This window comes from Brassica napus, chromosome C8 (assembly GCF_020379485.1).
Source record: "Brassica napus cultivar Da-Ae chromosome C8, Da-Ae, whole genome shotgun sequence".
Classification (NCBI taxonomy): Eukaryota; Viridiplantae; Streptophyta; class Magnoliopsida; order Brassicales; family Brassicaceae; genus Brassica; species Brassica napus.
In genome coordinates, this window is record NC_063451.1 from 41,369,737 (window position 1) to 41,383,530 (window position 13,794).

Here is a 13,794-nt window from a genome sequence, read left to right on the forward strand (position 1 = left end):
TAAACCATTAGAACCATTTCATGATCTTATCTCTTCTCATTCTATAAACCTACTCATGAACTGATTTATTTTTGTGAAAAGAACTCGTTTGAGAAAGTTACCTCACTCTCTTAGGAATTCTTCAAAATGCTTATGCACAACTCTCCCTGAAGCTTAACTATAGAGAAGACACACAAAGTGGCAAGGAAGCTGGGTAATAAAGTGAATTGATTACATCATTTGTGTATGATAGTATTTACCTAATTTGATGTTCTTTGATTTATTATATCGTGTATTAAGGCAAGCTTTTAAAGGGGATTGAAGCGCAAGTTTTGTGATAATAATTAGTGAATATTTTATATAATTAGGGTGAGATTGATTTCAGAAGATTAATTTAACGTATATAAATATGTAGCCTTGAGTTCTTTGTTATTTCTCTTTCTAGGATTGCAAACCTAGAGTTCTAAAGACATTTTTCACATCAATTGTGGTTTTATCAGTTTTTTTATTTGTTTCTTTATAATTTGTTGCTTTCGTATTTTATTATTATATTACTTATGTTTTGTTTCATATTATCATAATTTTTATTATGAAAGTAATAATTATATTCCTATGTGTTGTTTTATCTTAAATTTATTTAATTATCTGCTTATGCGTAATGATTTATTTCCATATAATATACTTCAATTACACCTAACTAATTACACAAGTTTTTTGAAAAAAACTACATTATATAAATCTGCATAATTTCGTTCAATATTTATTATATCTAATATTTGTGACTATATATTTTTACTTTATAATATCTATAGATTAAAAGTAATAATCTCTTTTAATCACTCATTCCGCGTTGTGCACAGGTTATGATCTAGTTATCACTTTAATATCGGAACACTTGGAGGAACAATATGTGAACGTGTTGTGAATGCAATGAGAATCAAATAAAAAAAACTAGATTTCGATCCGCGCAACCGCGCGGGTTTTTGTTTTCATTTATTTTTATATAAACATTTTTTTTCAATTCTAAATTGGTATATAATTATAATATATATGTGTCTATCAATTTTTAAAATATAATAAGTTTACGGTATATTTTTTTTATTGAAAAGATTGTTTCAAACTTTCACATATATTTGTATCTTCTTCTATATATATATTTTCGGATTATTATTTCATTATTAAAATCGTAACTATATATATAAAGATTAATAAACTATTTTTTATTGTCATATTCAAATATATTGTAACATTTCACAAATTTAGAAAGTTTTTAAAAAATTAAAATTTTCGCTTCAAAGATTTATATTATCGAGTAAATAAATAAACATTTAATTTTTGTTTAATTTTTAAAATAAACTATGTAGTGTAAAATTTGTTTTCATTGGTTTAAAGTAGTAAAAATTAACCATTGTTAGATAATATGAGTTTTGTTATTTAAAAAAAAATCATCTTATATATTTTAAAAGCTAACATCGACAAATATTTAAATAATTAACATATGGAAGTATAGTATTACAACATTAAATTATATCTATTTAATTTATACTATCTATAAATCAAATGAATCATGTATTGTTTAAATCCAATTATTGATAGCCCAATAAAAATTTCTGGTATGCTCAAAATTTAAAATGATAGGATTAAAGATTAAATGTAACATGACATTTTAGGAATAAGTCCATTAGATCTATTTTTTTTTAAATCACACATGAATCAAAGTTGTGACTTCTGTTTTAATATATAAGATTCGAAGTTCCATAGGTACGATGACCGACCATGCATGTAGAGGACTGAAAAACAACACAGATGATATGATTCAGTAAACTTTAAAACCAGCCAACAGAAAGATTCCAATGCGAAAAGCCAAGTAAGCATTCGAGACGGGAAGCTTGATCTGGTCCTTGCTGAGAGCATGTGTGCACCAATCTTCAAAGACAGGGCTTGTTGGTAATTGAGTCGGAAGAATACCATCCATCTTACAGCTCAAATGAGCGGCCTTCTTGGTCAGGTACCACGAGGCAGGTCCGATGTCAACAGCATTCTTGCATGTCAAACCAAACTCACTCTCCAGCATCATCAGGGACTTATTTATGCTAATCCCCACGAAAGTGAAATCAGGGAGGTTGAGAAAATTGAAGAGTGAGAGAGGAAGTTCAACATAATCATAGGGGTGAAGCTGAACTATTAAGCAGTGGTCTCCATCACAAAGCTGGAGCAAGACGGTTTTAGTTAGCTTTCCTGGCTTCATTGCTCGTTCTGTGTCAAGACCAATGATTTTCTTCATGTTAAGGTTGTCAGACAAGAATGTCTTGACAAGACGGTTGATTTCGCTGGTTTCTCTAGTGACAGTCGTTTCAACTCTAGCCACTCCAAGATCAACAATGGACGAAGACATCTCTGGAAGGATAGGGAAAACAAGTGGATGCAAGCATTGTATATACGTTTTAAGTCTTTATATAGACGTACAATGGAATTACAAAAGCCGCAACCTTTGGAGAAGAAAACGAAGAGACTTAAAAGTCGAATGCATGCAAGATAAAAAGCTGTCTCGACTTTTCAGATACACGAGCTATTTCATTACTATTGTTACTGTCATATGATCATCAACCATTTATTCATTGGCCACACAGAAACCATTTCCCAACAAACAACTCTTAAAAAGAGACAACGCCTAATTGTAAAAACAATCTTGTGTTTACAATGAAAATGGTTTTATAGCTACTCTCAAGTAAGATATCTCTTGAAATGTAAACAACAAACCCAAATGAGAAACATAATAGCTAACGGTTAACGGTGCTCATTGCACGGATACAGATGATATAAACTCAACCTTGCCAGATAAAAGAGTTGCTTAACAAACCTCGGTCGCACCTGTTTGTAGTAACCCAGTTCCAGCAAAACCCTGAAATTTTCAGAAAGCTTTTTTAAGCCACAAAGTAGAGAGACGAAGATAAGACTTCAAGAACCCGCTACTCAATCAAAACCATAATTAACCTCCAAGAACCAGGGTAGAACATTACTAACTTGTCTTCGAACAGGGAACTTACCGAACAAGAGCTGACCACTCTGGTCTAATAGCGGTTGAAGTTTTTTCCATAGTCTTCACGCCTCTGGCGTTGGAACCCACCATAGTTGCTGTTGTCTTGATGCCTCGAAGGATAGTTTTTTACATGGTTAGGAGGATATCTTCCTTCAGAATCCATTGGCACATTGTTTCCAGCATAGGGAGGAGGAGGGTTGGAAGAGTAACCATCATCAAACTCAGCATAAGGAAACTGTCTATAGTTACTAGTACCATAACTCTGACCAGCGATCTGCTGCTGCCTTGCTTGCTGCTCCTGACGTCTCTGAGCATCTACTTGAAGGAACTCTTCCCAATGTTTAGCGTTCATACCCCTTAGCCCAGCTAGTTTCTTCATGTAACTCTCTCTCAGTTCCCGCATTGTCTAAAAACTCGGCACAAATTCACATCAGAAGCTGAAGTTCCTCACGAAAGAGTTTGCAATTTCACAAGGAGACTAGGTGAGACTAAAGTCTGCTGCCATCTAATACTATACGAGCAACTAAAAATTTGCCATTTCTGAGGTGACAGTAAACCCTAAACACGGTTTTGAATCTAAAAGGGAACACATCAGTTTCTGGGATCTCTTACCTCGCGATGCTTGTTGTTCTCCTCATCTTCTTCCTTATCGCGTTTCTTTGCAAGCTCCATCACATCTCTCGTGTATTCCATTTCTAGCTCTTCTAAACTCTGAGGGAAAGCAGGGCGTTCAAACTGATGACTCATCTGAATGTCTCTTGAGCCAGAGCCACCACCCATTCTCTCTTGATCCCATCTTTCAGACCTGTAACCACTCACCTCATACTTTTGCTTTTCATACGGTTTATCCCATCCACTATAACGTGGCCTCCCTGGGGATTTCGAATGTGTGGAACGACTCCGAGCTCTGTCACTACCATAAGCTTCATAAAAACGAATAATAATGTTGTTAACTGCTTTGATCACTCGACCAAAATAGCATGCAGACTTGTGGAAGGCAAAAACTTCAGTAACTAATTTATTTAATTAGAAATGAATTACAAGGACTTACCTTTGGCTGCAAAACAAAGACAAGAAGAGTACATTTTCGGCAAAAATAACCGAAAAGACCAATCAACTTCTCCTAAAACAGACTTTAAAAGGAAACAATAACACTAGTTCTCTAAGCTATCCTGTATCCTAGCCCTACCTTGTGGAGATCCTCGTGGAGCAATTCGAACACGGTTCTCTTCGCGCACACGATTATCCACAAACTTATCCTGCCTTCCAGAGCGCTCTGAGAAGCTTGATGAACCATGCGACGGAGGCGGGTGCTGCTGTCTCAGAGGTTCAGGGTTTCGAGCAGCACGCGGTGGAGGTGGTGGACCAACAGAAGTTCTTCTAGGCGACCTGGATCTGCTCCTGTGAGAGGCAGAAGAAGTTTTAGCCTCGCCTTCCTCTCTAACCTTGTGAACAGCATCCACACCTTTCCTCAAGATTAATCTGTCCTTCCCACTGACGATAATGAACTTGTCATCCATCTTGATCTTGCATCCGGTCTCGCTCTCAATCTTTTCCACAGCTTTATCAGTAAACAAAGCCCTGACGTTCTTGTCCCTAGCTGGCACCCTCTCAAGGAACTCGTGAGACTTTCTGTTGGCACCAAGCGTAGATGGACATCCCTAAATAAGCATCACTAACAATCAGTATAATGAAACTACAAAAGGAGTAAGTAACTCCGGAGGATAGTTTACCTGAGTGAAATGACCAGACTCTCCACATATCTTACAGATCATTTCCTCTTCTTTCCTCTTCTTCCAGTTCCTCTCAGTGGCTTTGGACTTAGCCTCCCAGACCTTAGCCTCTCGGCTGGTGAAATCAGTTGGTACAGAGTTGGGGTCAGGGAGCTCCTGCTGCTCTGCTTCTTCATCACGTTTATTATCTTCAGGAAGTTTAGGTTTTTCTTGGACGTTGGTGGTGGTGGTGGTGGTGGTGGTCACAGGACCTGTGTACTCCTTGTAGATTTCACTAAAGTCGTCATCAATCTCTGGGTCTTCTGACCTTGTGCTCTCCATCTGAATACAAACACAATCACAACTCTCTCTCTCGCTTTCAATTTCCAATAAGAGTCTCTCAAAAGGAAGCATAGATTCACACATCCAATAAGAAACTAAGGCTCAATCGATCAACAGATACAAAGAATCAAAAAAGGCGGCTAAGAAAGCGAACGGGAAGAGTGTGTCTAGATTTCTTGGATAAAAGGTTTACCTTTCCAATTGCGAATCAATCAATGGGCGACCGCGTACGAGAAGAAGACGCTGAAGGAGACGACTAGCTTAGGGTTCGTAAGAAATGACAAAATCCAATGTTTTTAGTATTCTCCTTTTGATCCTTTGATTTCTCGAAAATAACATCATACACCCTTAAGCAAACGTCGTCAATTAATCTCGACGTTTTGATCTTATACGTCGTCGTTTTCAGCTATACAACTTCAGGCTATAAAGTCTATGGTTACTACTTAACTAAGTAGTAAGGTTTAATCTTGTACATGCTCTGAAAAACTCATACGACTTCTTCTGTTTGAAGGAAACAAAAGGATATATCTATATATTGTAAATACAGAGCCGTGCTTACCTGAAGAAAAAGAAACATTGGTTTAGGTCATCAAAATCTTACAAAACACTTAGTAATATTTGATTCCTTTGTTATATAAAACTCATACATCATTAAGTCATATGACCTTCGTTTGTCATCACTATAATATAGATTCCTTGAAGCAATATCTATCTATCTATCTATCTATAATAATAAAGTAGGGTATTCTCCCTTCTCCTGCTGCCACGTCACCGTGGTGGATGAGGCATTTCGTGACACGTGTCGACACACCAGGATATTTTCGATTTTTGCTTCCTGCCGGTCTCTACATCCTTTCATTTAAACTGGGCTTTTATTTATTTTGGCCCAAACTTTTGCAAACCCCTTAGAAACCAAAATGAGATTAAGGCTCCCTCTCCGTCTTCCTCTGCGCTGCGACAGAAGCTTAGAGCGGCGATCCGATCTACATAACGTCTGCACCATCCATAACTCAGAGGTTTTGGTAATGGCGAGATTCAACACCGGTAGATTCCTCACACCATCGAAGCAAGAGAAAATCATAAGCTGCATATGGTATTTGATCGTATTTGTTTCCTTTATCATTTGTTTTCGTTTAAGTGAATTATATAGCTTGAGCAGTAGCAAATATTGTTTATTTCTGTTCTTTATATTTGGTATGAAATTGTTTTTGTTCTTTTGAAAGGTCTCTGGATCACTGATTGTTACCTTCTTTTTTTTGTTTCAAGTACTTCCCTTTATAAGAAATCTTTTGTTCGCTCTATAAATCTCTCAAAAACCATTAAATTGCATCCTTTATTTTTATTCTGCAGATGGTACTCCGAGAAGACGGTGTTGCTGAGTTGAACAATTGCTGAGTTCCGGTGTTGTCGGCTCTCATGTATTCAAACATGAGAATTTAGATGGAAAACTTCTGACTTGCATTTTGGAGGTTGATGGTAAGCTGAATCCATGAAAGTGCAATACCGAATCAGGTGCTTCAATTATGCTATTCTACTTTATATATATAATGCTCACTTTACGACTAGAAAGGTACTTTAGGTTGTCTAATCTCTAAAAAACAATTAGCTTGAAGGCAGAGTCCTGGGCACAGTATCATCTATTTGAAAGTCATGTTACATACTCACATGACTGGGTGTAGATGAAAAGGATCATGACACCATCTTTAACACATAGATATATATATATATATATATAAATATTTGGACTGTCGGACACTAACTCCGAACCGTTTTGTGGTGTTGATGCAGGCAGGGTCTTAAGAACGCTGATTAGCAGAGCATATTTGATGATTTAAACAAGCATGACCCAGGGTTCACACAGCCCTCTATTTCAGGGGCAAGGTCACAAGTGGTTCCAACCAACCTGCACTGCCGCTGGTAATCACTAATCCGGGTACAGCAGCTGGTTTCTTTTTTATCACGCTGCTTTCTCAGCCTTCATTTAATTGTTTTTTCTAACTTATGTTTCTCTCAAGTCAATTACACTTAACAAATATGCTCATGGTGTGCAGAATGTGTCGATTTTGGCCTAATTAGAGGTCTTCGTCCAAAATCACATTTTGGGTATGATATTCTTTCATCTAGAAGCTTTTATGTATTTTTGTGTACGTTGTTCCTATTATGTGCGCCTATGCCTTGCTTTGACGTTTTTTTCCTTGCTTTTAGGTTCAAGTTTGGTACCATACATGCTGGTACTGGTCCGTAGGAAGGTCAGTAATTTCTGTTCTATTCTTCAAGTGTTGTTTTAATGTCAACCAAGACATAGTAATATTCTCAAAAGTGGACGTGTTTATATAACAGACTTTGGACGCTATAATGTTGTTGATGAGCTCGAGATTCTGAAACGGTCGACCATGAATCCTTTGGTGTTGGGTGCCACATCTGGCAGTGACCTACAATATAACGCAGTACAATGATGTTAGGAAACTGGAGACTGTTACAGTGGCGGAGGTGAATGCCTACGTTCTAAACTCGCCTCTAAGAAGATTTACTGATCCAAAGGGGTCAGCCGGTCAGAAAACCCAACAAGAAAGGCCCGAAGAGCTTAGTTTCCTTCATGGAACACTGTCATGAAACCACTCTATCGTTACTCCCAGTGCTTAATATTATTTCTATAAATCTTATGCTATGCAAATAAGAGATTGGGCACTTAGGCGTTTTTGTCTCACTTTTGATTTTGATACTTCCTGAATTTTTTTTGCAAATAAGGGATTGTGCACTTAGGCGTTTAAATAAGGAATTGAGCACTTAGGCGTTTAAATATGAATTACTTCTTAGTTTCCACATAAAATCAAATGTTCAGCCTTTGTTATTTATCTACTTACATTATATGCCCTACGTTATTTGTCAAAGCTAGCCACCTTGACCCCACTAATAATGGAATGTATCCAAAGAAAACCTAATATTAACCGGGTCTCGTGGTCTGGCGGTATAAGAACCTCGGCTGAGGTGCCCGCCATCACGAGTTCGAGACCCGGCCACAGCGGATTTAACATGGTTTCCGTTTGGCCGCCAGGACCTGCCAGTTCCGGTTGGACGCGGTGGGATAGTCGGACTAAGGTCCGGATACCTGGATTATCAAAAAAAAAAAAAAAAACCTAATATTTAAACATCTGACGCAACATGTTTCTTAGTAGCCTTGCTCTAATTCGTTAATGTTGCTATGATTTTAGTGTGTTTAAAAACAATAGTCCTCCCCACAGCCACTACTACTATTTTATCCTACAAGACAACTTGATATATCCCGTAATCCGCGTCAATATTCTCATCTCAGCTAATAGAATTTGCTTCAAAGTGCTATATGTTAATAATAGCAGATAAAAAAACACCCTCATGTTCTACACTTTTTTCGTTTTAAAGGTTTGTATCTCTATCGTTTACCTATATGGCATAACCATATTATGCAGAGAATGATAGATATAGGACAAACTTGAATGGAAATAAATAAAACCATAAAAGATCAATTTTATAAACAAATCGGAACATCTTTGCACGTAATACATGTAAAACAGCTCTCATGTTACATAAAAACCCTCATGACAACAGTGTGGACAATAACATGTCATCCAATAACATAAATAATTGATGCAACTTATGCTACTATTACAAGAAAGAGATAAAAAAAATTGTACTTCAGAAAAAAAAATTGTACTTCAGAAAAACCATCTCCCACAAACAAATATGTAACTGAAATCCCTGAAATGATTGAAAATAAGAACTCATCAATGTCTTTGCCACTTTCCCTGAATCAATTCTTCTTTCTAGATAATTCAGACGAGAACTGCTAACAAAAAAAAAGAAATCACACCACTATTGGAAAACTATAAATAACATTTTCCATACCTCACGTCCAAGTGTTAATTTGCAATGTAAACACTAAGATACTCAACAATCATTGTGCTACACAAGTTATCGACGCCCCGTGCGTATCGCAGACAAACCACTAAATTATATTGTAACTCCTACTTCCTGATTCATTATAATGTCTTTTTAAATTTCATGACCGGAGAAAACATAAGCTGAGCAATTTTGCATGTTATAAAGTGCATCTGCCCTTTCTTTATGAACCATACGTCCACTACATCTTACAGATGCAAATATTCCAACTCCTCGTCATTTTTAGTAATTCGTAACAAAACACAAAGATCAAACCACTCAACTAAGAAGTAACGAAACCACCAGACACACCACACTTTCTGTGACAATTTTTTTTTTTGTGTAGAACAACTTCCAGCACAAGAATACTCTGTCTGATGAGGTTCATATGTGTACCTTTAATTACAGTGCATGCATGGTCACATCAATGTTAAAAGAAACCCAAAAGTCAATCCAACCTTGCCGTTACTAATCAAAGCCCCTCAGGACATCCATAAGTTGTACAACCGAGCATTTACTAAAACTCCATAACCTTATTACATCATTGAGTTGCACAGAAAAACAACATAGACTAGAAACTGTATAAATTAATAATCGATAAATTAATACACAATAAATTAATAAATTTCTCTCGTCCAAACTGGTTCAAAATATGACACAAATCGATAAAATAATAAGATAATATTTTTTTAAAGAAAATTCTAGGTAAATATATAGTCACACTAAAATTATAAATTAATAATTTATCTGAATATATTTTTTATATTTACAAATAAAATACTATATTAAATTAACACTTAATATATTTTGATGAGTTTTAGTAAAACTATATCTAAGACCACATTTAAAATCTATGAAACATATTTTATATGCACCAAATAATATGATAAGAACAAGATGAATGTTGAATTTCAAAAAATTAATTAATTTATATACAAAAAATTAATTAATTTATTTACAAAAAATAAAATATTTTCTTATTTTTTTAAAAAAATATATATATTTAAGATAAAAAATTCTAAAAAAATTGAATAAGATAGAAAAATTTAAAAATATTTTTTTCTAAATTAATAACTTTATAAATTAGTAAAATCTCATAGTCCCATTATATAAATTTATAGCTTTATTGTATCTAAACCACAATTTTTTTACGGAGAATCATATCTCACCACACACAACCACCAATACAAACACACAAAACCAACCAAAACAAATAAAAATAATTTACAAAAAAATATAATGACGTTCCGCATGGATGTCACTACATTGAGGGGTTAAATCAATATTTCTACCGCCATAATTCTATCAAAGGACTCAACCAACTTCGCCAATCTGCAGATAAAAATTATGACATCAATACGTTTCTTTATGATATATAAATATTGTGCATATGCAATTTTGAAGAAGGAAAAAAGTATATGGATAAGCTATCCTAGGAAAACAGTCAATTCAGGGTCCAATCAATGTTGAACAATGATTAAGAATTCACTTTCTAGACTCCGAATCGATTTGAAGACAAGAGTATATAAACAATACATCTACAATGAAGTCCTTAACTGAATGAGTCATCCGTGACATTGACGAAGCATGCGAGGATAGTTACTACTTTTAGAGGATGAACGAATTTGTTATCTTCCTTCGAACTAGATAATCAAAAAAACAAACACAAGCATTACATGTTTCTGTTTTTGAACAACAATTTTACTTTATGTTTTAAGTTCAGCTAACATTTAAATCGGTACTATCAGCTATTTATTTTATTTTTTAATCGATCAATGAGAACCACTTACAGTACTATCACTAACTACTACCAAATGAATCACAAAAACAATTTTGAAATCATAAGAGAATAAAACATATGAACCCGGTGCGTAGCGCCAGAATACCACTAGTATATTCATATTATCTGGGATCTTGTAGTCGAGTAAGGCCTAATGCTTAGGACGCCAACACATATCAGGTTCAAATTGTAGTATTTGTCCATTTTAAATTTTGAATACCCAGAAAGAAGGTTTATCCATGGACCACACATCCATTTGAGGATTAGTCTAAGACATTTCATAGGTTTAGAATACCCTCGGGTTTAACAAAAAAAAATACATATTCATATTGATTTCTTGAAGATGGGCAGGAATATCAATCAAAAGCATGCCACATAATCTTATAATTATTAAAATTAATAGCAAGGAATAATCATTCCATTTTTCAAATAATTTTCTAATAGTGTTTTCAAACAAGAGTTTGCACATTCAACACACATATTATTAGCTTGATAAAAAATGGGGACATGAATACTTAATCAACAGTTTAGTTAACCATTAATTAATTAATTACATTGTCAAACCAAATCTAATAATTCACACATTCTGCTCTCGAAACATATCTCGGCTTGGGTATGAACTTGAAAAAGCAATTGTATATTGCTTCTACTATGCAACTCCAGCATTTTTGGACCCGCGCAAAATATACAAATCTATAAGATTACACGTATTTAATTGCATGATAAACAACAATATGGTCTATATGACAATATGACGAGATTTTATGCGTACTACTAGTCATTTTGCTTTGTTTGTTTTTTGCTGTCTGGAGACCATGTGATACGATCAACTGGGTGACATGTGGGGAGAGAGGTGATGAAACCAAACATTTCTATAAATATAGTGTGAGTGTGTGACTCCTAGGTGTTCAAGAAAAAAAAAGTAGTGACTCCTAATTCAAATAAGATCTTTAAGTCTACTTCCAAAAAGCTTGAAGACGGAAGGAATCTCAAATTTTAACAAACATAAATTTGAGTATTTGAACAAAAGAAAACAAAACAAAAGAAGCTATATATCATAGTATAAAGTATAAATAATTTATTAGAGGTAAGATTAGAATTTGATTTTTTTGGTTTTAAAGAAACCATGAACAAAATAAATAAATAATCGAAAAGAAAACGTTAAAGATGAAAATAGCAAATGACGTTGACAGTGCAAACTATTTTTTCAACGTTCACAGTATAGGGTAATCATGATATACAAGTCGTGAATCCTTTTCCTTTTTCTTCACGTAAACTGATCCTTCCCATTTCCTTTTCCATACACGATAGTATGTCCCTTGTATGTAACATATAACTGCATTGGTTTAATTTGCCACACTAATTAAACTCATCACAAAGTTCTGTTATTAATCAGAAATTAATTGCAGTAACAAAATCAATCTTTAACTAATAATTTCTACATTTAGATTTATCGTCAAGGTGTTTCAAAATAAATCGTCAACATAATAAATTGTTTCTTCTCCATGGAAAACAAAACTTCAAACCCTAGATAGAACATATAGCATTGCTCCCGAAATCTTATTTATCATGGTTCCATATCACTTTAGTACTATCTATACACCGAACTAGAAAACTAAGTAAGAGATACGAAGAAAACTTTTTAACATTAATTTTAATAAACAAGTTTAGTGGTTTGATCCAAGATCAAACGGGTACTGTAAATTAAAGAAATCTCAATTAAAACTCATCATGATCAAATACAAGTGTATCACATAATCCTAACATTAAAAGATTTTGGAAACTTTTACATCTACACGATTCATACAAGATGACATTTTTTCGTTGTTGGCAATTTAAAAAATTAAAATTTAGCTAGCTAGCTACTTCATTAGGCTATTAACTAATACTCTTCGTTGATGATATGAGCTGGAACAACATCTTGAAGAAGGCCATTGTCTTTGACTAAACCAGCTCCATCGAGCAGATCCTGAGTTCGACTCGTCTTAATCAAATGATCATCATATTCATCGTCATGATTAAGTTCTTTTTCTTGTCTGCTAAGGTACTCGGTTCCAAAAAGATACAACCCTTGACTTTGGTGTTGATGATGGTTGTTGTAATCGAAAGGCTGGTGAAGCTGAGAAGGGAGTGTAGGGGTCACGTCAAAGTAGGACTCAGAAGCTGGGCCATCAGAACCAAAGCTGCCTTGTCTAGACAAGATGAGTGGTCTAGGATGCGTGTGTTGACCTATGTAGGTTGTGATTACACAGCTTTGGTCAGTGAATGATCTCTCCACTCTCTTCTTCACGTTACAACAAGATATTGTGCAACGGTAGTAACTCCTTGCCAAAGAGCAAAAAAACTCATTAAAGTTAGAAATCTCGCAAGATTTTAAAAATAATCATCACAAGAACACACAAAGCATGAAGATTAATTAAAGCTTACCTAGGAAAAGGGCTGTTTCTGACAGGTTTTTGTCCGTATTTTCTCCATTTATAACCATCGTCTAGGTTATTAACTAGGCTCTTCGTGATGAATGACACTCTTGGCGCTTTCATTTTCGTCTGTTCACTACTCCTCGTTGATTTAAACCTATATATAATCCCAAGTTTCTAGCTATGAGCCTTTTTTTTTCTTTTTTAAGGACAAAAAAATTTGAGGAAGGGAAAACCAAAACTCACCGCTTATTTCTCTTGTGTTTCTGTTCTTCTTCGTCATCTTCATGTTCCTGGTAGTATCTATTGTTTTCCTCTCCGGTCACAGCTTCGCACAAAGCATATGAGATGGGCGACGACGGGTTAGGTGTTGCCGTTAGCTGCATCGGCGGTATATGGGACAAGGCATAACGAGAGCTGTCTTGATGATGAACGCCTAGTAACTCCATGAACCCCACCGGATACCTCTCCCACGATGAATCTGACAACGACGGGTCAACTCTCGTTTGCCCTAAGTTGGAAAATGCCATCCCAGCACCAGTTTTCTCCATTTTTTTCTTTTACACAAAAATCAACCAGTAAAGAATTTAAAAAAAAAGACAGAGATCT

General features: G+C 35.1%; 3 protein-coding genes across 4 annotated transcripts; all 3 read right to left on the minus strand.

Annotated features, from left to right (window-relative positions):
• Positions 1 to 1,650: 1,650 nt before the first annotated feature.
• LOC106345282 lies at positions 1,651 to 2,395 on the minus strand. Its single transcript, XM_013784505.3, has one exon. It carries the CDS (start codon positions 2,372 to 2,374, stop codon positions 1,796 to 1,798), a length of 579 nt encoding a protein of 192 aa, XP_013639959.1. The 5' UTR covers positions 2,375 to 2,395; the 3' UTR covers positions 1,651 to 1,795.
• A 181-nt stretch (positions 2,396 to 2,576) lies between these two features.
• LOC106451996 lies at positions 2,577 to 5,417 on the minus strand. Of its 2 annotated transcripts, XM_013893996.3 has the most exons (6): positions 5,267 to 5,417; positions 4,753 to 5,073; positions 4,209 to 4,680; positions 3,632 to 3,942; positions 3,027 to 3,425; positions 2,577 to 2,881 (listed from the first exon to the last, which is right to left on the minus strand). In XM_013893996.3, the coding sequence occupies exons 2-5, from the start codon at positions 5,071 to 5,073 to the stop codon at positions 3,051 to 3,053; spliced, it is 1,479 nt and encodes a 492-aa protein (XP_013749450.1). In that variant the 5' UTR covers positions 5,267 to 5,417; the 3' UTR covers positions 2,577 to 2,881; positions 3,027 to 3,050. The 2 variants fall into 2 exon arrangements, with proteins under 2 accessions (XP_013749450.1, XP_013749449.1); XM_013893995.3 differs by lacking the exon at positions 5,267 to 5,417 and having other exon boundaries at positions 4,753 to 5,253.
• Positions 5,418 to 12,650: 7,233 nt separating this feature from the next.
• LOC106345277 (WRKY transcription factor 68-like) lies at positions 12,651 to 13,736 on the minus strand. Its single transcript, XM_022707968.2, has 3 exons — positions 13,432 to 13,736; positions 13,196 to 13,342; positions 12,651 to 13,092 (listed from the first exon to the last, which is right to left on the minus strand). Exons 1-3 carry the CDS (start codon positions 13,734 to 13,736, stop codon positions 12,651 to 12,653), a joined length of 894 nt encoding a protein of 297 aa, XP_022563689.1.
• Between the last annotated feature and the right edge of the window lie 58 nt (positions 13,737 to 13,794).